The following is a 27,977-nucleotide window of genomic DNA, read 5'->3' as shown; positions in this document are numbered from 1 at the left end:
CGTGCGCAATTTGAAGATTGCATTCTCGCGAGAGAGAGGAATCAGAGTGACAGAGTTAAAACGAGCAGGCCTGTGAGGGAGCAGAACCAGAGTGTATATTCTGAGATAGGAAAATCAAATGTGAGGTCAGTGGAAAGCAGGTAAGTGAATTTCTTTTTCCTTCTTTTAAAAAAATACTTTTTTTTTCCTCTCTTGAAACTCAGGTATTCATTTGCAGTAGCAAGGGTCATTATCTAATAGATAGAGGAATGGCAGGGTTGCTTCGACCTCTGGAGTGCAGAGTGCTATATGGGAACTCCTGGACACTTACTGTGTCCTGGAAAACCATATGTGCAGGAAGCATCATCCGTTGCATTGACTTGAGTTCCAGGTTTCAGAATTTGAGCAATAGCTAGCATCACTGAGGCACATCCATGTGTTTGAGAGCTTCATGGATAGCACGTTTATAGATGTGGTCACCCCGCAGTTTAAGTGTACGCAGGAAGAGAGGGAATGGGTGACCAGGCAGCTAAGAAGCAACAAACAATTAGTACAGGAAACCCCTGAGTGTGTCTTACTCTCCAATCAGACAGTGTAGTCAGGGAGGAGGAGTGTGAAGTATTGGATGTGATTAACATAGGGAGAGAGGAAGTATTAAGGTATTAGCTTCCTTGAAAGTGCTTAAATCACCAGGGTCCGATGAAATGTATCCCAGGCTGTTAAAATAAGTCAGAGAGGAAATAGCAGAAGATCTGACCATCATTTTCCAATCCTCACTGGATACAGGTATGATGCCCAAGGATTGGAGGTCTGCTCACATTGTACATTTGTTTAAAATGGGAGTGCAGGATAGATTGAATAATAACAGGCCAGTCAATCAAACTTCAGTAGTGGGAAAATTATTGGAATCAATTCGGAGAGACAAGATAAACTGTCACTTAGAAAGGCACATATTAATCAAGGATAGTCAGCATGGATTTGTTAAGCAAAGGTCATGTCTGCCTAACTTGATTAATTTTTTGAGTAAGTAACAAGAAGGGTTGATGAGGGTAGGGTAGTTGATATGGTCTGCATGGATTTTAGCTAGGTTTTTGACAAGGTCCCACATGGCAGACTGATTAAAAAATAAAAGCCCATGGGATCCAGGGGAATATACCATTCCAGATACAAAATTGGTTCAGTGGCAGGAAACAATGGGTAATTGTTGACGGGTGTTTTCGCGAATGGAAGGTTGTTTCCAGTGGGGTTCCGCAGTGCTCAATACTAGGTCCCCTGCTTTTTGTGGTATATATTCATGATTTGGACGTAAACGTAGGGATCAAGAAATTTGCAGATGGCACAAAAATTGGCCACATGGTTGAGAGAGAGGAGGATAGCTGTAGACTGCAGGATGAGGTGGGCAGAAAGGTGGCAAATGAAATTCAGCTCAGAGAAGTGTGAGGTGATGCGTTTGGGAAGGTCAAACAATGCAAAAGAATGCACGATTAATGGGAGGATACGGAGAGATGTACAGGAAGTGAGTGGCCTTGGACTGAATGTCCACAGAAGATTGATAACGTGGTTAAGAAGGCATATGGAATTCTTTCCTTTATTATCCAATGCATAGAATGCAGAGCAGGGAGGTTATGCTGGAACTATATAAAATATTAGTTAGGCCACAACTTGAGTACTGTGTGCAGTTCTAGTAAACTCATTACAGAAAAAATGTAATTGCACTAGAGAGGAGATTTATGAGGCTGTTGCCAGGTCTGGAAAATTGCAGCTATGAGGAAAGATTGGACAGGCTGGGGTTGTTCTCCTTGGAACAGAGGAGGTTGAGGGGAGATTTGATTGAGAAGGACAGAATTGTGAGGGGTCTGGATAAAGTGGATGAGAAGGGTATGTTTACCTTAGCAGAGGGGTCAGTGATTAAGGGGCATAGATTTAAAGTGATTGGTAGAAGAATTAGCGGGGAGATGAGGAAAAATATTTTCACTCAGAGGGTGGTGGGGTCTAGAACTCACTGCCTGAAAGGGAAAACCTCATTTCATTTAAAAGGTGCCTGGATGTGCACCTGAAGTGCCATTACGTGCACAGCTACGGACCAAATGCTGGAAAGTGGGATTAGGCTGGCTGGCTCTCTCTTTTTTGGCTGGCACAGGCACGATGGGCCAGTGGCCTCTTTCTGTGCTTTAAAGTTTCAGAGATTCTACGATTTTATGAAACCGTCTCCTTACCAGTGGCTTTCCCATTTGAAAATTGCAATCTGCTTGAGTTTCTCAGAGGAGGCAGGTTTCACACCCAAAACCAGGCTAGGCTCCCGCCACCACTTTGAAAACCCGGCCCAGATAGTTTGGGCTGACAGATCAGTTTTCCCTAAAATAATTTTTTTTCTCTAAATACTCATTCCACTAGCCAATTAGTCAGTAACCATTGCATAAATTTAGTATCACCAAGAATATGAAGGGAGGGAGAGGAGAATATCCACACCACAGAGATTGCCAGATCTTTGTAGGCAGCTTTGTTTGAGATCAGCAGCAAGTACCGTAGTTGCATAGCTGACCACAAAATCCAAACCATTGTTGTTGTTAAAATAGCCAAGGATGAAGTTGAAAAAGGCATCAGAACTTTAGTCGACTTGATGCTCAAGAGTTCCCAATATTACAGAAGAGCAAAACAAAGCAACACTGAAAATCTCAACGAGTAAAAAAAAAGTAAAGTCTAACATTAGAAAATAAATCATACTTTATTGTTTGAGACAGAAGATACTAGTTTACTGCAATTTCTCAAATGGACAAAGGAGACACCTTGTTAGTTCCAAGGAGAGATTGAATATTTTTGTTCTCTACATGGTAAAAACATTTATTATATTAATAGAGTGGGGGTTATATTGAAGTGATCAAACATTTGAGCCTTTACAAGCAATAGCTGTGAATTTTTTTAATGTATACAATTACACAGTCATATTTAGAAAATGTCAAATGAACAAAGAACAAACAGCAGTTCATCTGTTTTTGTTCAAAAATGTGGCCAACCAGCAAAACTAGACTTATTAGCAATTTTGGAACAGAAACATCTTGTTCCAAGTGGTGGTGGGAGTCACTGATGTAATCTCAGGTCATAACATCTTCTGCACTCCAATTGGCTGGTTCTATTTGGCACATAACAGGGTCTACCCAGCATCGACAGCTTTTCTGCTGGTTCTGGGCTTTGATCCTACAGAGGCAATGATTGTTTGGTTCCTGTTACACCCAAATTTCTTTCCTTTTTAAGAATGGCTTAACTTTGATGAGCCTGGACTAATTAAATCCCAACTCAAGTGAAAAAAAATACTATTTAAAACCACCTCAGTAGATTATTCTGTAAGTTTTTTTGTTAATTCCTTGAGGATTTGAAATGGTTATCCACTTCAAAAAATGGAAACCTGAATATTTTGTGGTGCAGTGAATTAACCATGCAGTCCTTTTACCTCTGGGAGTTGATTTAACAAAATACTAATCTGCTGTAATTAGAAGGGATGGATTTTCCTTTTATTAACCACCCATTGTGTGGTGTTCGAGTGCTAAGATGAGTAGTATGTGAAGGTATGGCCTAATGCTACATTACCACCTGTTATTGACAAGTTGCCAATAGTGGAATCTGCTATTGATAATACATTGCCAATGATTATATATACAGTGAAGCGGTGGAGGTGTAATGGTTATGTCACTGGACTAGCAATCCAGAGCCCAGGCTAATGCTCTTGGGACATGGGTTCGAATCCCACCACAGCAGATGGTGAAATTTGAATTCAATTAATAAATCTGGAATTAAAAAGCTAGTCTAATGATGACCATGAAACCATGGTCGATTGTTGTAAAAACCCATCTGGTTCACTAATGTCCTTCCTTTAGGGAAGGAAATCTATCTTCCTTTCCTGGTCTGGCCTGCATGTGACTCCAGACCCTTAGCAATATGATTTGCTCTTAAAATGCCCTCTGAAACAGCGTAGAAAGCCATTCAGTTCAAGAGCAATTAGGGATGGGCAATAAATACTGGCCTAGCCAGAGACGCCCACATCCCAAAAACAAATAAACTAAAAAATTTTAACCCCAATACCCTAACTGTTAAGTCTAAATCCTAAATTCAAACCTAAATCACATGGTGTCAATAGTGGATTGCAGGGCTGACTGCAGTGTCAATAGCTAACATGCCACCATCAATCCTGCAGGTTGGTCACATTGTCTACAGTCATTTTGAATATTTAATGAAGCTGTATCAAGGAAAAGGCGGTTGGCACAAGTGCGGTTTGGTGCTGTTTCACCAATAAAATCAGCCAAGTGGGGAAATTTAACTCAGCTTTTCAAGTAGTAGCACTCCTTTATTAATGCTTGAAAATGGCATCAAAAATTGACCTGGTTTCCTTTATGACATGAACATGTTAAATATTTACATTCCAGAACCTTGAAAAGTCAACAGAAGAGGTCTTGGAACTAAGAACAGCTTTTGGAGCTGGAATAAGCCAACCAGAAGTTAAAATTTTACAGGTCGAACTTCAAAAATTTATATTGAAGCCATCAGATATAGAAAAAAAAGCAGGTCTGCTTAAAAACTTAAATGGAACATTTAAAATAAAGTAAAAGTGATGTTAAAATAATGAACCTGAAAAGAATGGGGATAAAAAGATCAGTAAATAAAAGTTGTGCATGCTTATTACAATAGCAAAGCTTTTAGTAACATTTACATAACTTTGTTACGGTATCAAAGTGCATGAACTTAAAGCTCAATATAATGGCCAGCTAACAGATCCTGAAGTTCCCTGGAGTTGCCAGCAGTCCAAGAGTTAAAAATTACACGGAGTATAATGTTTCATTGGTATCCAGTCTCCGCATAACAGACTATGACTGTCAATAAAAATTGAGCAAGGTTTTTTTTAAAAACTGCTCAGTTAAACAATGTTCCTTTCTTACCTTAGATGTTCCTTTAGTAGAAAAGTATAACCCAGATCTTCGCAAGACAAAGTAACATTTTTTCCACGTCTTCTTTCCTGGCTCTCTAGCATGAAGGTAACCATGAATCTCAGGACATGTGCTTGAATTCAGGAAATTCTAAAAACACAAATTTCAAAATTTTAAGGTTGAAGTTAAATAATATGAGGCAAAGAATGAAGATTAACACAATTTTACTTATTTCCTTTAATTTAGATTTATTGAAGTTAAGCAATTGGTGTTGGGGCCTGAACAGAAATCCACTCAGGGTCACCAATACACAGCCCCTCAAATAGCTTTTGGATGCATTGCCTTACCACAACAGTCTCCGAACCAAGACACCGGTTTGTGGATGCTCCAAGCCGATTCCACTTTTTCACAAGTGGACTTCATACCTCCACTTGACCCCAGACATTTCACTTTCATATTATGTTGTCCCTGTGCTCTGTTTACAACTAGGACATCTCTCCAAATTCTCTACCATGCCTACACAACCTGAATTTGTTTTGTGTCGATTTAGAACCATAGAAAAAGTACAGCACAAAAGGAGGCCGTTCAGTCCATTGTGCCTGTGCTGGCCGAATAAACTATCTGCCTAAACTAATCCCACCTTCCAGCACCTGGTCTATAGCCCTGCAGGTTACAGCACCTCAGCTACATATCCAGGTACCTTTTAAAAGAATTGAGGGTCTCTACCTCCAGCAACGTTGCTGGCAGCGAATTCCAGACACCCACCACCCTCTGGGTGAAAAAGTTTCCCCTCATATCCCCTCTAATCCTTTTACCAATCACCTTAAATCTGTGCGCCCTGGTAACTGACCTCCCCGCCAGGGGAAACAGGTCCTTCCTGCCAACTTTAGGTCCCTCATAATTTTGTACACCTCCATCAAGTCACCCCTCAGCCTCATTTCCAGGAAAACAACCCGAGACTCTTCAATTTTTCCTCATAGCTGCAACTTTCGAGGCCTGGCAACATCCTTGTAAATCTCCTTTATACTCTCTACAGAGCAATTATGTCCATTCTGCAATGTGGTGACCAGAGCTGCACACAATACTCCAGCCATGGCCTAACCAATGCTCCATACAGTTCCGGCATCACATCCCTGCTTTTGTACTCTATACTTTGGCTGATAAAGGAAAGCAATCCATATGCCCTCTTCACCATTCTATCCACCGGTCTTGCCACCTTCAGGGACCTATGGACATGCACTCCAAGGTCTCACACTTCTTCTACCCCTCTCAATATCCTCCCATTAATTGTATATTCCCTTGCTTTATTTGCCCTCCCAAATGCAATACCTCACACTTCTCTGGATTGAATTCCATTTGCCACTTTTCCATCCACTCAAACAAAACATTTATATCATTTTGGAGCCCACGGCTTTTCTCTTCACTATTAACTACACGGCCAATTTGTGTGTCATCAGCAAATTTCCCAATTATGCCACCGACATTTATGTCCAAATCATTAATATATACCACAAACAGCAAGGGACCCAACACTGAGCCCTGTGGAACACCACTGGAAACCGCCCTCCACTCACAAAAACATCCATCGACTACTACCCTTTGTTTCCTGTCACTGATTCAATTCTAGATTCAACCTGCCACATTCCCTGTATCCCATGGGCTTTCACTTTAAAAACCAGTCTGCCATGCGGGACCTTGTCAAATGTCTTACTAAAATCCATGTAAACCACATCCACTGCACTACCTTCATCAATCCTCCTTGTCACTTCCTCAAAAAAATTCAATCAAGTTAGTAAGCCATAACCTTCCCCTAACAAATCCATGCTGACTAACCCTGATTAACCCATGCCTTTCTAAGTGACAGTTTATCCTGTCCCTCAGAATAGATTCTAACAATTTACCCACCACTGAGTTCAGGCTGACTGGCCTATAATTACCTGGCTTATCCCTCGCACGCACTTTTTGACTGCCACTTCAAACCGGAGCTCAATTCATCCCTCTCACTTTTTTTTTTGCTCCTAGCCCCTCCCAGGACCTTTGTTCCTGTATCCCAATAATGCATCTTTTGATTTCTCCCATTTACCCCAGCTCCCCCCATTCTTAGCACAAACCATCACAACTCTTCTGTCTTCCTACTCACCTACCAGTACAGAATTCAATCCCCTTTGGATAAGGCAGTCGTTAGCCTCTGGTGGGAGAAACAGTCATTGCCTACTTATGAGCAGCAACCCAACTGTTATGCAAAGCTCTCAGTAACTTACCCACCCAACACATCCACTGGGGTTAATCTTAGAAACCTCATTCCCATCACAAGAACACCCATTGGGGCCTAATCTGACCAACATCCTTCCAATTGCACTCACCCACAACTGTCCCCAAATGAGTGTGGCCTTCAGCACTAGACCTCATTGATCTATTCTCCTATTCTTCTAGTACCTTCTCTTTTGAGCACCTAAACTTTTTCCAGTCTTACCTCACCTTTAACATCCTCATTGTCTATGACACCTTCAAGTCCCACCCACATTTTCTCATCAAAATATCCTCTTTGTTTTCCTCCCTCAGTCTCTGCACTGAGCAACTGCTCATCCTAAATACTCACCTTCTCCTGATTTCACTGTCCCCAATCCTTAACTTGTTCCTCCAAATAAACTCTCCTATCCATTGTCACAGCCACCCCCTCAACCTTGCTATGTTGCAGATCTTCTACTGTCATGATCTTGATCACTGTTGAGGTCATCCTCAACCATTTTCTTGTATCTCTCTCCACCTATATCTCCCTACCTCCTTACAACCTCACTTCCCTTTGCTTTCACCCCAAGTCACTTATAATTTAATTTTCAAGTTGCCAACTGTCTAATCTTTGGTTCTCTGTTTGCATGATACTTCTGCATCACAATTTGATGCGACCTCCATCTTCACTCCCTCAGTCCAAAATCAGAATTTTGTGTAAATGATGCATAACTGATTTTAGCCATTCATCACCAGACGTACTGAACCACAAAGTGTTATTGACTTCATTTTGCTCTGCATAAATGATCCAATACTCAGTGGTCATCCTGGAGAGCATAGATACATTTTCAGCTTCTTTTCTCCAATACCAAATGTCTTCTTAAACCTCTAACAACAAGTGCTAGGAGTTCAGACATCTTTGTGATCAAGATTAAGGTGCAGCAAAGGGTGGGCATGCTACAGAGGTAGGGTGGGTGTAACCAGCTCTTCAGCCTCTTTTCAATTCCCAATGCCCATTTTAAGAGATACATGGAAATGTAACTTGGACCTTGTGTCTAGCTCCTCTCCAAAGGATTGAAAATGATCAAGCAGCAAGGACCACAAGGCCAAGAATTGTTCTTTAGTGGAACACAGCTCAGCACTGAAAGTCATTTGGCTGCTGTTTCTGGACATCAGTCACAATACCATGAAGCTGGTGGCCATTAAGACTGCTGCAGGATTCAGAGGCCTGTAACAGTTGCAATTTCCCCGCCCCATCCCTTTTTTTTTTAACAGGTGTAAGTTTAGCCAAGAGGCAGGCCTGCATATGTGTAGAAGTCCAGGCTAATGACCCGAATCTGCAAATACAAGCAGGTTCACATAAGGTCAGGCAGGCAGAGAGCACCTTAGGTTTGTTCTCTCTTCCTCATGTCCAGGTGCCAGCAGCAGAGTAGGTAATTGGCCCCATTTGTTTTATTATTTACTAAAGAACAAAAGCATTCTTTTTTCAGAGTATAACAAATGCTTTCCTTCAATTTTAGAAATGATGTTTGTACAAAAACATTGTCGCACCTGTATTAACTTGGAATGACTTAAACTTCCATTTGTTTCACTGCAACTAGACACCATGTGTTCTGGAAAAAACTGCTCAAGAAGAAAAATAAAATCAAAATGTCATGGAATACTTGGCAGGTTGAAGGCAGAATACAATACAAGCATTATAAGTTAAATATGTTAAATTCTGATACACATTCTTAGGGTACTTGCAGTCAAAAAAATTGAATTTTACTTTACCGTGAAGTTCTATACTTTTAAACACAAAAATTTTGTCCGAAGTCTCACGCAATTACATAGAACCTTTTTCTGATGTTACAAAAGAAGTTCTAAATTTCGCCCCAAGTGGTAAATCAACAGGCCTTCCACTACTGCCTCATGGACTACAACCAACCTGGCACTCCCTGATGGGGACAATGACAAGCAGAAGGCAGGTAAATTTGCCGGCTTGCGCCTGACAAGTTGGGAAGGAGTAGCTGGTGGTGCAAGAAAAATACATTGGGGCAGGAATATTGTGCTGGGTCTCACTGCCTGATTTCCCTGTATTTTCTGCTATTATCCTGCCCTCTCTGGGGCCAGACAGCGAAGGAAAATGCTGACGACTATATTTGTCTTCTTGCCTTCAAGCTGTGTTACTTGTAATTGCAACATAACTGCATTTATTCCACAATAAAATTCAGGCATTCCATATACCAGCCAGGGATTTCCATTTCTGCACTGGCCATCATGAGAATTCTCAAGCTCAAGTGCTGGGGTTGGCAGGTGTAGAGGTGGTAAATCCAGGCTAATATTTTAAACACCTTTTAAAAAAATACTGGCTAAAGCTCATGAGTTTAAAAGGCTGACTTATTTTTTAAAAAAAATAGGACAGCAGAATTTAATTAGGTTTGATCAACAAGATTGAATTGTTTTAAACTCATGATATATTAGGGCAACTTTTTCTCTTAGGCATTTGAATAATAACATGGGTCCCCCATGGAGGGAGAGTTACTGCAGCTAGAAGCATAATCGTAATCTGCGGTGAAGCCCTGGTATATGGTGCGGACTCCGGGCTCACTCCAGGTGTTGGTGCTGATTCAACGAGGCAGAGGAAAACTCAGCTGACCGGATGCACTCTCATAATAGTGCCCAACCAATTTTCCACCCATTGTTTTAAACAAAGGAAAATTTGGCAGACTCATTTCACAGGCGGTATGATCCTTCCTTGCCAATTTCCCCTATGTTCACTACCTAAGCAATTCCTTACACCCAAGTGCTACAAGAGTAAAATCTGGCCATTAGCTTTTTAATATTCTGTTGTGCATAAATATCACCTTTTGTGAAGCAGGTATAGTAGGTGTAAGACACTTTAACAGTTGAACATTTTGGGCTGGATTTTAAAGGCTCCCCGATGCCAGGAACGGTAGCCGGGGGTGGGGGAATGAAGATAGCAATGGATGAGGCCCACCACTGACCCCAACAGGCCCCCGTCCCAATCTTGGTGGCGGCGGTGAGGCCTTGTGGCCTTGTGCCACCGCTCGGTGACAGGACCAGCATTATAATATGCAAATGTGTCCTTACCTTTAATTAATATGCAGGCCACAGCGATTCGGTCAGCATGTTGAGAGATATATATTCCGGCGGCTGGCAATGGCGTGCCTTCGAATCCCCGTTCAGGAAAACGAGGCACGGCACCTGTGGTGGCGAGGGCGGGGGAGGGGGGGAAAGGAGGTGGTTTTCTCTGTGCGGTGGGGAAGGGGGTTTAAAACGCTTCAGATTGGTTGATGGGAAGGGGTAAAGGACAAAGGTTCCGAACTTTGGAGGGGAAGGGGGGAGGAATAGTCAAATTTTCCCGGTAGGCATTCTGTTGGTTGGGGGGAAAACAAAATTTGGCAGGAATGATGTGTAATGATGGGAAAGGGCATGGAAAGCTTGTTTTATTCATTTTTATAAACTTTAAAGTCATCGTTCCTTTAACATTTAAATGGTCATTTAGTGCTGCAAGCACTTTAAAAATGGTGCCAGCGCCTGCGCATTGGCGCCGGACGCCATTGCCGGCGACGGCTAGCCCACCCACTCTACGTCATCAGGGCGGGACAGCCGCCCCAGCCATGCTAATGAGCTGCCGCTTTTGGAATTGTGTCGGCTCCGCAATGTGGGCCCCATTTATGCGGGCTGCAAATTTTTCCACCCGCTGCCTATTTTGGTGACACACTTTTAAAATGCAGCCCATAGAATATTGCAAGATGTCATATACAATTAGCTCCTTCAAATCATGAATGCAAAGTCAAGTGTTGTGCACGCTAGAATGTTGAATTTGCCCTGCCATTGGTCAAAGCTCCATTCAAAGTGCATTGACATAAAAATGGCCACCATGGCCTCACCTTGCATGCTTACAATTTACTACAAAGTTGTGTTCCTTTTGAAGATAATCCATTATAAACATAAGCTGCATCAGTATTGATAAAATCTGAAAATAATGTCCATGATGTTGGTTAATTTTCCTGCAAAACTGCAGACTTCACTTACTGAAAGGTTTTTAAAGAATTCATATTTGGCATAATTTTTTCTGAAGTATAATCTGCTCTCTGTGTCCATCCCCCAGGTTGACTGTACTTGAATCACTGATTCATGATCTTCTACAATTCTTTCTATACAAGAAATCAAAGAATGATAAATGACAAACATAATTCCAGAAGCATTAATCCTTTGTTTTTCCTTTCTAACTCAGTTCAGAAAAACTGAATACACAGCTAATAGAGATGACATGGCAGAAGTTGGATTTCACCCACGTCCTACATGACAAGATTAATAAGTTATTTATTTTACTAGTTATTGGAGGATTACCATAACTTAGCTGCAGCAATTAAAAAATAAAGACCACAGTTGAATGAATCAATCATATACATTGCATGTAATTGATACATTTAGTTAAAAGTATAATTGCTTTGTGCTCTTTGATGTCATACCAAGTTTATCCTGGGAGCAGCTGAATCTTAGACCAGAAAGGTCCCAGTTTCAACTGCTGGTTTGGGCTGAGTTAGCTAATCTCAGTTAGCAAGATGTTCAAAGCATTCGCCCTCCCCTATCTCCCAAATCACACTGGATTCCAATTCCACCTTATCCCATTGTTCGTAATGGCACTGAAGGGCTGATTTCCCCAAAGTGGTGCTTCAGTGGCCCCTCATACCCAAGCACACCAGCAAAGTTAATGATTATGAAACAAGTTTCAGGAAAGCATTCCCTAATACTGCAATCACCTTTATTACATAATGATGTAGGACCCAGTTGGGAACTCATCCAGCTCCCTTTCGAATTAATTCATTCAATGCGTGAACTGGCAGCTTGTTCCACTGCTGACGACTGGCGGGAAAACCCCACAACATCAAATCTATTTTTGTTCAAACATAAATTTATACTCCTGCCCTGGTCCTCGCTAACTGATTTAATTGAAATAACCTATACACATGGCCCGAATCTAATGCATTCATTATTTTAATCTCCTCAATGTCTATGCTTTTCTAGAATAAATAAACCTCTACTTGAAGCTTTATGATAACTGAGGGTTTTCAAGATAGGTATCAATCTACTGGCACTCCTCTAAACCTTTTTGTTTGCAGGCCTTCAATATCACCCACCTTATGAAGGAAGTAAACATTGATGCAGTATTCTAAATGAGGCCTAACCGAGGACAGTATAGGATTTTGCATTTTTATTTGATCATTTGAGCAATACCTCCCAATGCTCTATTTGTTATTTCAATGGCCTTCTGATGTGAAATCTCAAAATCATATGCTATGACATCCAGATGTTTCTTTTATTCCACAGCCCTCGAGTTCACAACCTTGGATAGTGTATACATTAGCTTGGCAATAGCCCCATCCGCATGTGTAATACCTGCTAGATGCAAACCCACTCCGTTACATCTAGACCTTACCCACCACCCCACACTGCCTTTATCCAGATCACTAATGGCTCTAAAAGCAATCCTTGCAGGACTCATTAATAACAGGTCCTCTTGCAGAACCAGTTATTAATAACAACCTTCTGTCTACAAGAAGGTAGCCAATTTCTATCCAACCCAAACTCTGACCACTAATCCCACAGGAGTATCTTAATTATAGAATCATAGTATGATCCAGCACAGGAGGTCACCATTCAGCCCATCGTACCTATGCCAGCTCTTTGAAAGAGCTATCCAAATTAGCCTCACTCCCCTACTCTTTCCTCATATTCCTGCAAAATTTTCCCCTTCAAGTCTTTATCCCGTTCCCTTTTGGAAGTTGTTATTGAATCTGCTTCCACCAGACTTGCAGGCAGTGCATTCCAGATCATAAGCCACTCCGTAAAAAATGTTTTCCTCATTGTTGTCTCTGGTTCTTTTGTCAATTACCTTAAATCTGCATTCTCTGGTTACCTACCCTTTTTGCCACTGGAAGCTGTGTTTTTTTTTAATGACTATCAAAACCCTTATGATTTATAATGCCTCTCTCTCTCAAATCTGCCCTTATCCTTTGTTGTTCTGAGGAGAACAACCCCAGTTTTGCTGGACCCATCATGTAACTGAGGTCTCTCATCCCTGGTCCCATTCTAGTAAATCTCTGTATCATCCAAGACCTTGACATCCTTCCTAAAGTGTGGCGGCCAGAATTGGCTATAACACTCCACCTGGGATCTAGTCAGTGTTTAATAAAAGGTTACCATAACTTCTTTGCTTTTGTACTCAATGCCTCTATTTATAAGCCAAGCATCCCACTTACATTTTTGAACAGCTTTCTCAGTTTGTCATGCCACTTTCAAAGACTTGTGTATGTATATCCTTTATCTCTGTTCTTGCACCACCATTTAGTTTATATTACCTGCACCTCCCACCACCATTCTTCCTACCAAAATGAATCATTTCATGCTTCTCTGCGTTACATTTCATCTGACACCTGGAGTACTATGTACAGTTTTGGTCTCATTACTTAAGGAAGGAGATATTAATCTTCCAGGGAGTGCAATGAGGGTTCACTCATTTGGATTCCTGGGATGAGAGGACAGTCTTATGAGGGGAGATTGAGTAGACTGGGCCTATTTTCCCTGAAATGTAGAAGAATGCAAGGTGTTCTAATTGTAACATACAAAAGTCTTAAGGGGCTTGAAGGATAGATGCTGGGAAGATGTTTCCCCTAGCTGGGGCTCCAGAACTAGGGAGTCATAGTCTCAGAATAAAGGGTCAGCAATTTAAGACTGAGATGAGGTAAAATTTCTTCACTCAAATGGTTGTGGATCTTTGGAATTCTATACCCTGGAGGGCTGTGGATGCTCAGTCACTGAGTATATTCAAAACAGAGATTATTAAATTTTTGGATACTAAGGGAATTAAGAGATAAGGGATAGTGCAACAAGGTGGAATTGAGGAAGATCAGCCATGATTGTATAGAATGACAGCAGGCTCCGATTTCTTATATGTCTGCCCATTTCATCAGTCCATGTTCTCCAGAGGTCTGTTACTACCTTCCTCACCTGTTCACAATATCTTTGAGGTTTGTGTCATCTGAAAACTTTGGAATTATGCTCTGGATACTTAACTGTATGTGCATAACCAGATAATGCTCCTGCAAAGTGTCTTAGGACATTTTTCTATATTAAAGACACAATATAAATAGAAGTTGTTGTTGCCTACAGAGGTGCAGGTCATTAATATATAAAACAGTCCTAATATAAAATCCTAATACCAACCCTGGTGAATACCACTTATATGTATATTTCCCTCCACTATTGTATTATTTCTCTGAGCCAATTTTCTATCCATGCTGCCACTGTCCCTTTAATCCCACAGGCTTCAATTTTACTTACAAGTCTTTCACATGGTTATCGCTAAACATGGATGTCCAAAGTTTGCACTGCTCCACCATTAGCTTTGCATAAACAGCATCTCATTATGTCACCCCACTGAAATGCACTAAATAACATGACATTGCTGTATTTGCAAGGCAGATATGAAACACTCATCACAGAAAGTTGTCAGATTATTTCAAATGTAAGTACTCAATAAGTGTTAAATATTGTCAATAAATCTCTCTGGAACTAAAAAAAAACACTTCTACAAGTGTGGAGTTGCATTCCTTCAGGTTTTGAAAGGTAAAATTTAACTTTTTTTTCCAAAAAAAAACTTTTCCTTCCTCTTTTATTCTCTCTCAATCTAATCTTTCTTTCTATACCTGATTTGATTCACCCACACTAATTTACACTTCTTTCTCAGTCCTTGCACTGTTAATTTCATAACTCTTAACAATCTGATTGGTTAATGAGATACAGTGGCTTGCCCTGCTCACTCAGGTCTCAGATGCTCTCTTCCCCCCACTGCATCATTATCAGCAACTTGTAATGCAAAAAAGTTAATAACCTATAAGGGCAAGAGCAATTCTAAATAACAGCAACCGCCATTTGCTATAGCAAAATCTGGGCCATTGAAAAGATTTTAAAAACTGACCTGACTGAAAGGGTTAGATTATGAACAGGTTGCATAGACTAGGCTTGTATTCCCTCAAGTACAGAACAGCAAATGATGATCTAATTGAAGTGTTTAAGATAAGTAAAGGATTTGATAGGGTAGAGAGGCATCTGTGTGCATGCATATGTGCAGTCCAGAACAAGAGGGCATAACCTTAAGATTTGAGCGAGGCAGTTCAAGAGTGATGTCATGAAGCACTTCTTCTCAAATGGTAGTGAACATTTGGAACTGTCTCCCACAAAAATCTGTTGAGGTTAGGTCAATTGGAAATTTAAAATTTCAGAGCAATACATTTTTTTTTATTGGGCAAGGAAATCATTCCCTAATGGGGGCTGCTAAATGCATTGTTCAGGTGTGTCCTCAACACTGAAATAAAATGGCAGAATCAACAGCGGAGTGGACCCATTTAATGAAGAATTACTTAACAAAGAGTTTGGATACTTTTTATTGAAAGTATTAGCATTAATCAGTAAATTGATAAGTGGCTTTATTAAAAATAGGTAGTTTGAGAGTGTGATAAAGGGTTACAAGTGGGATATTTTCCTGAAAAATATCAAATATTTTCATCTGATCCATCCAGCGAGAAACTGACAGGATTAGATCGACTGTCAATTCTGCATCCCATCAGATTTTATTGCAAAGTAAAATCAGGCAGAACGTGAAGAGGTCAGTCGATCGGATGCCATTAGAATCCCACTAGATGGCTTAGGTTAAAATCATCCTGATTGGCTCAATTTTGATACAGCTAGTCAGAGTAGCGGACTATTTGCAAAAGGCTGGGCAATATAATTTTGTTGTTCACTGCTTCAAATGGATGCGCTTACATGCACTTACTGTGACTGGCATTAAAATTGCTTCTGTGCAACTGAACAATTGCCTTATTGAGCTAAATATAGTTCACGTTTGCAAAACAAGAATATATGATTTGTATATGTTCAGAAAAAAGCTTCCTTTATATTTATTTATTTTTTTAATTTAGAGATACAGCACTGAAACAGGCCCTCCGGCCCACCGAGTCTGTGCTGACCATCAACCACCCATTTATACTAATCCTACACTAATTCCATATTCCTACCACATCCCCACTTGTCCCTATATTTCCCTACCACCGACCTATACTAGGGGCAATTGCTAATGGCCAATTTACCTATCAACCAATATTAAATGCCATTTATTACAAACTACATTGGTGATAAAGCTAAACAAAAAAGGTAAATTCACCTTTATATAGATAAATAAATTCATACAAAGAATTTCATAACTATAGTATTTACACTTACCTACGCCAATGTGAGGAAGATGCTCAATGAGCGTCCAGGTATTGTCATTGACACAGTGATTTTTCAGTATGAACAACTGGCAGACATCACGGGCTACAATGTCACTTGGCACCTCCAATGCTTGACTGCTGCCATCCTCATTAAATACTTTAATTACCTGCATATTAAAATCAAGGGATATAAACAAGGCACCTAAGAAAAATAAACTTCTGTTTGCAGTTTAGTGATTGCATATACTAATCCTGTAAGCAAGCCAAATGAATGAATACTTTAGCATTCCACCTGCTAAGTTGAAATTTAAAATCCCTTCAATTTTTGCTTTTACATAAGTACAAAAACAAAGACTATCCAAAATAGAGTAATGTTATTCTTTGGATACCCATAAAAATAATCTATGCTTCATTTATACCATCATAGCACTAACTATGATAAAATCCAGATTTTTAAACAAATGTTGAAAGTCCTTTAAATACCTCTACAAACTTCCATGATTTCTTATCTTGACTATTTACATTAGCTTTACCTACTTACCAGCAAACATGACGACAAACAGACTTGCATATTTTGGCCAGCTCTAGAGTTAATGCAAGTATGTGTACATTGCATTATAAAATCATTGTGCAGGTAACTTAGGGCACACTAAATCAGCCTTGGAAATGTCTGCAATTGCACCAGTCTCAAATGAGGTGATTGTATGGTGCCGCCTGTTAACAGCAGTTTCCTGACTCCACAGCTGCATGTCATCAGATTTTTTACCCAATCACCTGCTACCTTTCCAGGAATCAGCATAGGCTGAACCTCCCTTACTGAATAAACTTAACAAAAAAAGCACTATGCTTGTTCCACCTCTTACAATTCTTTTTGAACGATGGTTACTAATATAATGCACCTTATAAGTTAATCAAGCAGTCAGGGAGATAGGACCCGACTGTAATGTTAGATAGCTTAACGTTGCCTAACAGTGAGGGAGAGGAGGGGGAGTGGTTAGAAGGTACTAAATAGGGATTTGCTGATGCAGCCTTTATGTTCTTTTCATTTGAAAAGGAGATCAGAAGGGGCAAGACAAGTCGGCCTGTCTATACAGAAGAAATCTTGTCAGTGTGTTCCTGCTGGGCTAGGTTAAGCACCCTTCGAGAGCTCCCAACAAATGGGAGGCTTCTGTTATGACGCCAATTGAACCGAAGTAAATAATCTGCTATTTAAATCAGTCAGCACTGAGATTTAGAAGACAAAAACTGAATGCTCTCTAATCACAGACTGCAAACAAAACACAACAGCTAATGTACTGAAGCTCTTTCCTTGGCTGTTTCGCCTGCATGATCAACAATCATTTTTAGATGGGAGGACAAAAATGAAACTATTGTTATCTTAGTTGCTTTACAAATGCAGCATAGTTTGCAATTTCTTGAAAAGAAATTTATTTATGCAGAATCAAATTCTAAAATGATAGCTTTTATTACACTAAAAGTTACTTCCCTTGTAGAAAAATGATACAGGAAATGCAGTCAGGCTTAATTCCAATTGTGTCCCAGTGTGCATTTTAATTACAGTGGTTCTGCCAAACCAAAGCTCAGAGCTATCATATTTCATGAGGAACAGTGCTCATTTTGTCATAAGGTGCAGAACACACAATGCTTCAATACCCATATCTTTGCCTGAAAACTTTTTAATTAGTGTAACTGGAGTAACCTTGCTTCATTCTGTCTAGAACGTCAGAATACAAAAAAAATAAAGTTCATGTATGTTGAAATGTACAATCCAAATTTAAATGGTTACATTTGATCTTCAAATATAACAATTCCAAGCTAGAATATCCCTATTTTCAGTTTGTTACTGTGAAATTGAAAGCAAAATAGGCACATAAATTTGTCTAATTATAGCTGAAATATTTAATTCAGTTCGATTTTGATCAGTGCTAGTTAAATTAGTTTTGTGAGTCCCTGGCAAATTACACTGCAAGGATGGTTCCCAAATATGATCATGAAAATACAACTTTTTTTTTTACAGTTAAACAGTGACTTGGTTTGTAATTCAAGACATACATGTGTGTAAGACTAAAGATATTTTTAAAAGCGACACTAAACCTAATAAATCCAAGGCAAAATGTACGCAAGAATATTGCCGTATCAAACACAGAACTGCCAATTCTCAGAATCTGTATTTAGTGCATGTAGATTTATTATTTAATTGGCAAATGCCAAAAACTTGAGGGAATGCAACAGAAGTTGGAATTGCTTATTTAATATAAAAGTGGATTCTTAATAGTGCTGTGCATTTTTATATTTCTACTATACTGTGCTGTAAAATCTTGTAATTGAAAATATATGCACTAATTAAACAAGAGTAAAATCTATCCAATTTCTATCAATTCTAAAAGGTTACTGATAAAATTACATCAGAAAAAACTCTCATATCCCTGGACTTTTTTTTTAGTTTTTGCAGTCATTATGAAAGATCAATAAAGCTATTCAAACATCAAGAATAGCATTATCAATGAAATGATTACCATAAATTTAAATATTTTAAACAATAAGTACCTAAGCTCAACTTTTTTCGCAGTCCTATTCTCCCTTTCATCCATTTTTAATGTTAACTTCAGATGTTATTCTTTTCTATCTAATATAATTTTTCATTCAAAATATTTTGCTCACCTATAGTACCAGTTAACAGCACAGAAAAAGACCATTCAGCCCATCAGGTTTTGCTCTAGTTCTTAACCACAACTCACAAACTTATCTGCAGTACCAGATTTATCCTTCTGTCCCTTCTTGATCAAAGGTGTAACATAACTAACTTTTCAGTGTAAAGGCACACATTGCATTTTTTATATAACTCAGAACTTTGAGGCTATTGCCTTTTAACTGCCAATGGCCAATTTACTAAACGTTTCAATTAAGATAAGTCAATAATGCAAATTGATAACATCTAGAATGTAAGCAAAATAGAAGTTGGCATTGCTATAATGGTTAAGGATTTTTTTTTGAGAAATTCTCAAAATAATCCATTTACATTTTCTACTCTAAAGGCTCATTTTATATTCTTATTTGTAAAAGTGCATAATAAAGATCTGATCACACTAGTACACTGATTGCTAACATTAGACCTCTGGGTCATTTTCCTTTAATTAAAGCAATATGGCTAGCAATATTTGTGTTTCACATAACATATTTTTCATCTGTGGTGCTGTGTTTCATAACTATAATTTTAAATGTTTGCCAGTGTTATTCCAGCCATTTTCACAGAAAATCTATTTTCCAGTGGGAAAATACTATCCTCCACCCCTTCAAAACCACCACCACCCTCCACAAAAAGCCGACCCTTGACCCACTCAATCAAATTTCCACCCCTGCTTATAGTACCAAACTGGTCCTAACCAAAATCACAAAGACTTTAATTGATGACAGTGATCATGGTGCATTATTCATCCTCATCCTCCTCAACCTCTTTGCAGGCTTTGGCATCGCTGATTACGCCATCCTCATCCAATGCTTTTCCTCCGTTGCCCAGTTCAATGGGACTGCCCTCGTTTGGTTCCACTCTTACTTTTCTGCTTATGGCTAGAGTCGCTTCAGCAATGGCTTCTCATCCTACCCTTAACTCTGATGGCCCATGGATCTATCCTCTGCCCCATTCATTTCCTGATTTAAATGCAACCCTTGGTAATATCATACAATCATGGGGTCAGTTAACATGTACACTGATGTCACCCAGCTCTATCTCTCCACCTCCTGGTTAAATATTGGCAAGACTGAAGCCATCATGTTCAGCCCATACCACAAAATCTGTACTCTTGCCATCAATCTCCCTCCCAAAGATCTGTCTACATCCTTCTGAACCTCTTTGATATTAATGTTTTCTACTGACCCACTTTAAATTTGAACAGTTGAATAGTACAATAACATGTGAGTGATATTCCATCTTACCACTGACATCACTGCTACATTTTTGTGTCTTCACTCTAGATGCTTTTCTTGGGTCCAGCATCATAGACCACTTCCATAGGCTTGCTCCTGTAAACATGTAATGCAGCTTTGCCAGGCCAATATTAGCCCAGAATTGAACAATTAACCCTCTTCATTGTATTTCAGCCACTGGTTATATTACATGAGTCATACAATCTTCCAATTCAGAAAGTGTTAGCTTATAGTCCATGCCACATTATTCAAAAAGATTTAAGAATAACGGGATAAGTGAACAGAAGTAATGACACGTGCAGATTTATAAGGACCAACTTTAACTTCACGCAGGCAGGCAGTGGAGTGTTCCTGCCACTTATTCGTTATTGCTGCCATGTGTCCTGGGCACTTACATGCCACTGGCAACCTTTGAGCACCCCAGTGTAGCTCAGTGTTTGTGCGAGGGTGGGAAATGGTCCTGTTCCCAAGATGACTTACAGTCGGGAACCTGGGGTGGGGGAAGCGACAATTTTGGGGTTGGCTCAAATGGGCCACCAACAGGCTGGAATTTTTTTGTAGACCCAGGACTCTGCTCTTCCTGACTGCATTTTTAAAAAATAGTTGAACGCTTCCTGTACTGCTGTTAGGCCACTCAGCAAGAGTACAAATAGACGGAGGGTGCCACCCATTTGTACCTCAAAATTGGAATCAGGAACTTCACAGAATCACAGAATTGTTATCGTGCAGAAGGGGGCCATTCAGCCCATTGTGTCCAGACCAGCTCTCCGAAAGAGCAATTCACTCAGTTCCATTTCCCCGCCTTCTCCACGTAATCTTTTCATATAACAGTCTAATCCCCTTTTGAACGCTTTCCCTTAAGAAATCCATGCTAGCTTTCCTTAATTAACCCGTGTTTGTCCATGCGACTACTAATTTTGTCCCGAATTATATTTTCTAGAAGTTTCCCCACCACCGAAGTTAAGCTGACCGGTCTGTAGTTGCTGGGCTCATCTTTACACCCTTTTTTGAACAAGGGTGTAATGTTGGCAATTCTCCAGTCCTCTGGCACCACCCCCGCATCTAAGGAAGACTGAAAAATTATGGCCGCAATTTCCACCCTCACTTCCCTCAGTATCCTTGGATGCATCTCATCTGGTCGTGGTGCTTTATCCACAATAAGTACAGACAGCCTGTCTAATATGTCCTCCTTATCATTTTTAAACCCTTCGAGTGTCTGAATTACCTCCTCTTTCACCATTACCTGTGTTGCATCTTCTTCCTTGGTAAAGACAGATGCAAAGTTGTCATTTAATACCTCAGCTATGCCTTCTGCCTCCATACGTAAATCCTCTTTATGGTCCCTAATTGGCCCCACTCCTCCTTTTACCACCCTTTAACTATTTATATGTCTATAGAAAACTTTGGGATTCCCTTTAATGTTAGCTGTCAGTCTCTTTTCATGCTCTGTCTTTGCTTCCCTTATTTGCTTTTTCACTTCTCCTCTGAACCTTCTATATTCAGTCTAGTTCTCAACAGTATTTTCTACCTGGCATCTGTCATAAGCACACTTCTTCTTTATATCAGCGTAGAATCGATAGGCTGAATGGCCTCCTTCTGCACTGTTCTATTCTATGATTTTATGTACGTCACAGGATCTGATTTTCAATTGTGGTTTCTGTCACATCTCAGGCTGAAATGAATCATACTTGAAATCACAGCTTAGATTTAACAAGTGTTTTATTAAAGACTTCTGTAGCGTTCTTGCTTACCGCTGTCACTGTGGCTACAAAGCTATTTGGCCTTACAACAACCTCCAGGTCAGATGATTTCCCCAAATCACAAAGCTACTTTCAGTTTCCCTTCCAAGGACCATATATTCTGTAATACTCAAGCCACTCATACAATCATGAAATTCTTTCCTTATCAGACCAAAACATCTCCATGATCTTTGAACATAATCACAACACATAATCTTCATATCATTTTGGTGGTCTCCTCTATGGTCTTTCTGTTGTCTCAGGGACTCTGGTCACCACATCAGGATTAGGAAATATTGTTGGCCCCTCTGAAACCAATGTTTCTTCCTCTGGATAGTAAACTGTCTGCCTGCCAACAGCATCACTGGCTTGAACAGCTGAATTGTTAGTTGTCAGTTTCACTTCAGCTCCTACATCTGGTTCATCTGTTGTCTCTTTGTCACCATAATAGTTTTTAACACATGAAGAATTTTTTCCATACAGTACTCCTTCTGGTGACTGCACAGTCACACTGTTTCCCTTCTTAGCAATAACAGTGTACAGCTTGGGATTATACAGTGTATCCATCTTACTCAGACTCTCCCATCTCAGCACCTGGCATCACATCAGACTATCCAACTCTCCTGTGGTCTGCACAAAACTTTGCAGCACCCTTGTTCTCAGCATCATGTTCTCAAACCTCCTGATCAACTTTAATGTCCCTCAACTCTGGTGTCTTGGTGCATATTTTGCATCCAAATAACAACTCAGCTGGGCTCTTTCCCCTCGTTGTGTGTGTAGGTTCTCTACACATGGCCACATATGACAACACCACTTCCAGTCTTTACCCACAGCCTGAGCAATCCTCATCTGTTCTCTAAGGATTGGTTTTGGCTTTCCACTTCCCCATTTACCTGTGGCCATTTAGGTGTTACTCTGTGATGGTAAATACCTGTGACTTGCCTGTAATCTGCAAAGGTCTGTGACATGAATTATGGTCCATTGTCTGAATACAATGTGTCTGGTAGAACATGCCCTGCAAATATTCCAGACAAAGCAAACACTGTTTTCCCTGCCACTGTAGACTTCATTACCACATACTCATAATAACGGCTGTAATAGTCAGTCGCCACTTGTATGGACTCTCCTGATAGAAATGGAGCTAAGAAGTCAACTGCTACATCCTCCCATGGTCCATCCAGTAACAGTGTGCTGCGTACTGGTTCTGGTGGATTGGGTCTACTGACAAGTTGACATCCATGACATGTTTTGACAAACTGTTCCACATCTTTCTCTGTCCCTGGCCACCATTCTTTGGTTCATAAGTTTTGCTTAGTACCAACCATTCCCAAGTGACCCTCATGAGCTAGCATCACTAGTCTAGACCTAAGCTTTTGTGGCACTATAAATCTGCTACCTCTGAGAATACACTTCCCAATTGGGCACAGTTCATCTTGTATAATAGCTCACAAGTCCTAGAAAATTTCTCACTTCACCAGCGTTTTCTGGTTCACGTGCACCTCTATTGCTTCTATCTTGTCTTTGGCAGGATTGATTCCATTGCTCATTAGCTTATGGCCCATGAACATTAGCTCTGTCACGCCCAGAAAGCACTTGTCTGCATTTACCGCAAGTCCTGCTGACTGCAATCTAGCCAATACTAATCTCAGCCTCTCATTATGTTCCTCTCTATTGGCTCCATGAATAACAATGTCATCTGAAATGTTGGCTGCTCCTGGAATCCTTTGCATCACTTTATGAATTTGCTGTTGGTAAATCGCAACAGCTCCAGCCTGTGGTATCCGCATTTTAAGTCTAATTTGGAGAATACCTCCCTTGTTGATAACTCTTGAAAGATTTCATTCACAGTGGGAATTGGGTGACATTCTTTCACTACTGCTTTATTTATCTGTTGCATATCATCGCAGAGTCTGATGTCACCATTTGGTTTAGGCACTATCACAACAGGGTTCACCCAAGGTGTTGGTTCTTCAACTGGCTGTATGATGTCTTGGTCAACCAGTTCCTTGATCTTTGTCTCAACTTTCCCTCTCAGACCAAAGGTGTTCTACGTACAGACAAATTGTTAATCAAGCTACAATCCACAGGACTGTCACTGACCTCATCTCCTCTGGAGATCCTCCCTCTACAGCTTCCAACCTCATAGTCCCACAACACCGGACATCCCGCTTCTACCTCCTTCCCAAAATCCACAAACAGGACTGTCCCAGCAGACCCATTGTGTCAGCCTGCTCCTGCCCCACTGAACTATTTCTTCCTATCTTGACTCTATCTTTTCTCTGCTGGTCCAGTCTCTTCCCACCTACATCCGTGACTATTTTGACGCCCTACGTCATTTTGACAATTTCCAGTTTCCTAGCCCCAACCGCCTCCTCTTCACTATGGACGTCCAATCTCTCTACACCTCCATCCCCCACCAGGACGGTTTGAGGGCTCTCCACTTCTTCCTTGAACAGAGACCCAACCAGTCCCCATCCACCACCACCCTCCTCCGCCTGGCTGAACTTGTTCTCACATTGAATAACCTCCTTCAACTCCACTCACTTCCTTCAAGTAAAAGGTGTTGCTATGCATTCCCGCATGGGTCCTAGTTATGCCTCTCTTTTTGTGAGATATGTCGAACATTCCTTGTTCCAGTCCTACTCAGGCCCCCTCTCCCAACTCTTTTTCCGGTACATTGATGACTGTATCGGTGCCGTTTCCTGCTCCCGCCCCAAACTGGAAAACTTTATCAACTTTGCTTCTAATTTCCACCGTTCTCTCACCTTTACATGGTCCATCTCCTACACTTCCCTTCCCATCTCGACTTCTCTATCTCCATATCTGGGGATAGGCAGTCTACTAATATTCATTATAAGCCTACCGACTCCCACAGCTACTTCCACTACACTTCTTCACAGCCTGCCTCCTGTAAGGACCCCATTCCATCCTCCCAGTTTCTCCATCTCCGACGCATCTGCTCTGATGATGCTACCTTCCATAACAGCGCTTCTGATATGTCTTCCTTTTTCCTCAACCAAGGATTACCCCCCACTGTGGTTGACAGGGTCCTCAACCGTGTCCGGCCCATTTCCCGCACCTCTACCCTCACCCCTTCCCCTCCCTCCCAGAACCGCGACAGGGTCCCCCTTGTCCTCACTTTCCACCCCATCAGTCTCCATATCCAAAGGATCATCCTCTGCCATTTCCGCCACCTCCAGCGTGATGCCACTACCAAACGCATCTTCCCCTCCCTACCCCTGTCAGCATTCCGAAGGGATCATTCCCTCCCTGACACCCTGGTCCACTCCTCCATTACCCCCACCACCTCGTCCCCTTCCCATGGCACCTTCCCTTGAAATCCCAGAAGGTGTAATACCTGCCCATTTACCTCCTCTCTCCTCACTATCCCAGGCCCCAAACACTTCTTTCAGGTGAAGCCGCGATTTACTTGTACTTCTTTTAATGTCGTATACTGTATTCGCTGCTCACAATGTGGTCTCCTCTACATTGGGGAGACCAAACGCAGACTGGGTGACCGCTTTGCGGAAAACCGCCACTCAGTCCGCAAGCAGGACCCCGAGCTTCCGGTTGCTCGCCATTTCAACACTCCCCCCTGTTACCTTGTCCTATCTACACCTTCTCCTTTGTTATCTCTTGTCCCACCCCCGCTTTATTTGCTTATAACTTTTTACATTTCTAATATTTGCCGGTTCTGAAGAAGGGTCACTGACCTGAAACGTTAACTCTGCTTCTCTCTCCACAGATGCTGTCAGACCTGCTGAGTATTTCCAACATTTCTTGTCTCTATTTCAGATTTCCAGCATCCGCGGTATTTTGCTTTTATTATAATTATTAATCTCACTTGGCAGTTGTGTAACTTCCCAATTCCTTGAAATACTGGTCCAAACTCCTCTCAAAGCTCCACATAGGATTTCACAGAATTTACTTTCAATCCAATTTGTAGCACCCCCAAGGCTTGGCCAGTTTCTCTGCTCAGAAGAGGCTCACCATCCTCCTCAGTCACTACGAATCCACATACTGATCTCCAGCTCTTACACCCGCGGTGAAGCATTCAACCGTTTGAAGTGGGGTTTTAGATGTGTAAGGATGAAGCTTTTTGACAGATTTGAGATGTGCACTTGATTCTCTTTGTCTTCAGTTCCTCCCAAAATGCTCTGCTGATAACACTACTGTCACTGCCTGACTCTACAATAATGCTCAATTCAATACGCCCAACAATCACTGGAACTTTCTCATGGTTGCTTCCATTGACAGAAAACATGTATCCATGATTGCTATTCATGTCCTCACTCGCTGCATCTTCTTCAACTCGTCTCACAGTCGTACTACTTCCATCTCTCTTTCCTTTATATTGTTTGACAGGCTTCCCACTCTGTTCAGCTTTGCTTCTGCACTTCTTGGCAAAATGGTCTCTGCCCTTATATTTTCTACATAAACTTTCACCTGGCAGGGCAGCAATCATCTCTTCCATTGTGCCCCATGTTGCCATATCTGAAACACTGTCTCTCAGACTTTTGCTGTTTACATTTCCATGTACCTGAATTCTGTTGTGCCATTCCATATGGGATCTGGCATTTGGCGTCACCACATAATGGTCCTTCAAAGCTTTCACTACATTCATAATCCGCCTTTTCTCCCATGTCAGGCAACGTCTTGAAATCCTCCCTCGCCAATGCACCCACAATGAATAGTAATAAGGCCCGTCGCTGTGATTTCTGCACCTCCGTCGCCCCGTCCAAAAACAAACCGTGATTGTCAGCATATGTTTGAAACTCTTCCAGCCACGCTTTCCATTTCACACTGATGGAATTGGCATCACTTGTTGGATCAAATGGCTCAATTTTCCAGACTGCAGACAAATCAGCTCCAGCAAATGCCATGACACAATCCTAAATATCTCAGACTTTACCTCATTACCAATGTCACATCTCAGGCTGAAATGAATTACACTTGAAATCACAGCTTAACTTTAACAAGATTTAACAAGTGTTTTATTAAAGACTTCTGTAGAGTTCTTGCTTTCTGCTCTCACAGTGGCTACAAAGTTATTTGACCTTACGACAACCCACAGGTCAGATGTTTTCCCCAAAGCACAAAGCTACTTTCAGTTTCTATTCCAACTACCATATATTCTCTAATACTCAAGTCCACCCATACAATCATGACAGTTTCCTCCCTGAAACAGGAGGATTCTCTAGTTTTCCAAATCAGGAACCTAAACAATATGGTGACAGCTTGAGTACCAAAATAACTAGGGCAGTAAGTGACCATGTGTCATTTTTGGGCCACTATCACTCATCATGCCAGCGACAGCAAGTTAAAATCAGCATCATAGTGTTTATAACCTTCACTATCCATCTTCAGAAGGTAGAAAATTAATAGTTAATTGCAAAGCAAACTGGACCAGACACAAGATCGCTAAATATTGACCGAGTGCAGCAGTTTTCTTCTGCCAGCCATGGAGTGTCTCTGGCTTTTATCAATCTGAGTGCTTCAGATGGACCATTTTAACAAGACAGAATGAGAATTTTTTAAAAAGAGGCAAAGCAAAGTTAAGTACGTATCTTTAACTAAACATCTGCACAGCATAATTGCCCAAATGAAAAAAAAAGAGAAGGAAGCTCCCCTTATTTGTCAGAGTAGTTGTGCCTATTCAAAGACCACTACCCATTACTAAGTTAATGCTTTTGTTAAAATGGCAAAAATAATTTTGCACAAACATGTTCATGTACTCATTACAAGAATCATGTTGTATGGCTTCAACCCAATGTTATAAAACTGTAGAGATATGAAAAATGCCGTCTTTTTAAATAAAAATCAGTGCAAAGACATAAAAAGGTATTGACTCTAAGTTCGAAATTACAAGATAAACTTTTTCTCTCTAACTAACACTTGAGTGAGTCTTC

At 40.8% G+C, this 27,977-nt stretch overlaps 1 protein-coding gene across 11 annotated transcripts in view; it reads right to left on the bottom strand.

Annotated features, from left to right (window-relative positions):
* grb14 (growth factor receptor-bound protein 14) overlaps positions 1-27,977 on the bottom strand; it is a 279,490-nt gene that overhangs the window by 102,062 nt on the left and 149,451 nt on the right. For 9 of the 11 annotated variants that reach the window (XR_010975330.1, XR_010975331.1, XM_068035226.1 and 6 more), the window contains 4 exons: positions 16,416-16,572; positions 11,166-11,287; positions 8,676-8,747; positions 4,908-5,045 (listed from right to left, as the gene is read on the bottom strand). Coding sequence is in view for 9 of the 11 variants with exons in the window: in XM_068035226.1 (XP_067891327.1) it covers positions 4,908-5,045; positions 8,676-8,747; positions 11,166-11,287; positions 16,416-16,572 (489 nt within the window). In the remaining 2 variants the exon portion in view is untranslated. Of the gene's footprint in view, positions 1-4,907; positions 5,046-8,675; positions 8,748-11,165; positions 11,288-16,415; positions 16,573-16,946; positions 17,088-27,977 lie in introns of those variants that run through there. The other 2 variants (XM_068035230.1, XM_068035229.1) reach the window with 2 other exon arrangements.

This window comes from Heterodontus francisci, chromosome 7, assembly GCF_036365525.1.
Source record: "Heterodontus francisci isolate sHetFra1 chromosome 7, sHetFra1.hap1, whole genome shotgun sequence".
Taxonomy (NCBI): domain Eukaryota; kingdom Metazoa; phylum Chordata; class Chondrichthyes; order Heterodontiformes; family Heterodontidae; genus Heterodontus; species Heterodontus francisci.
The sequence above is the reverse complement of the archived record's forward strand: the minus strand, read 5'-3'. Positions and strand labels throughout refer to the sequence as shown.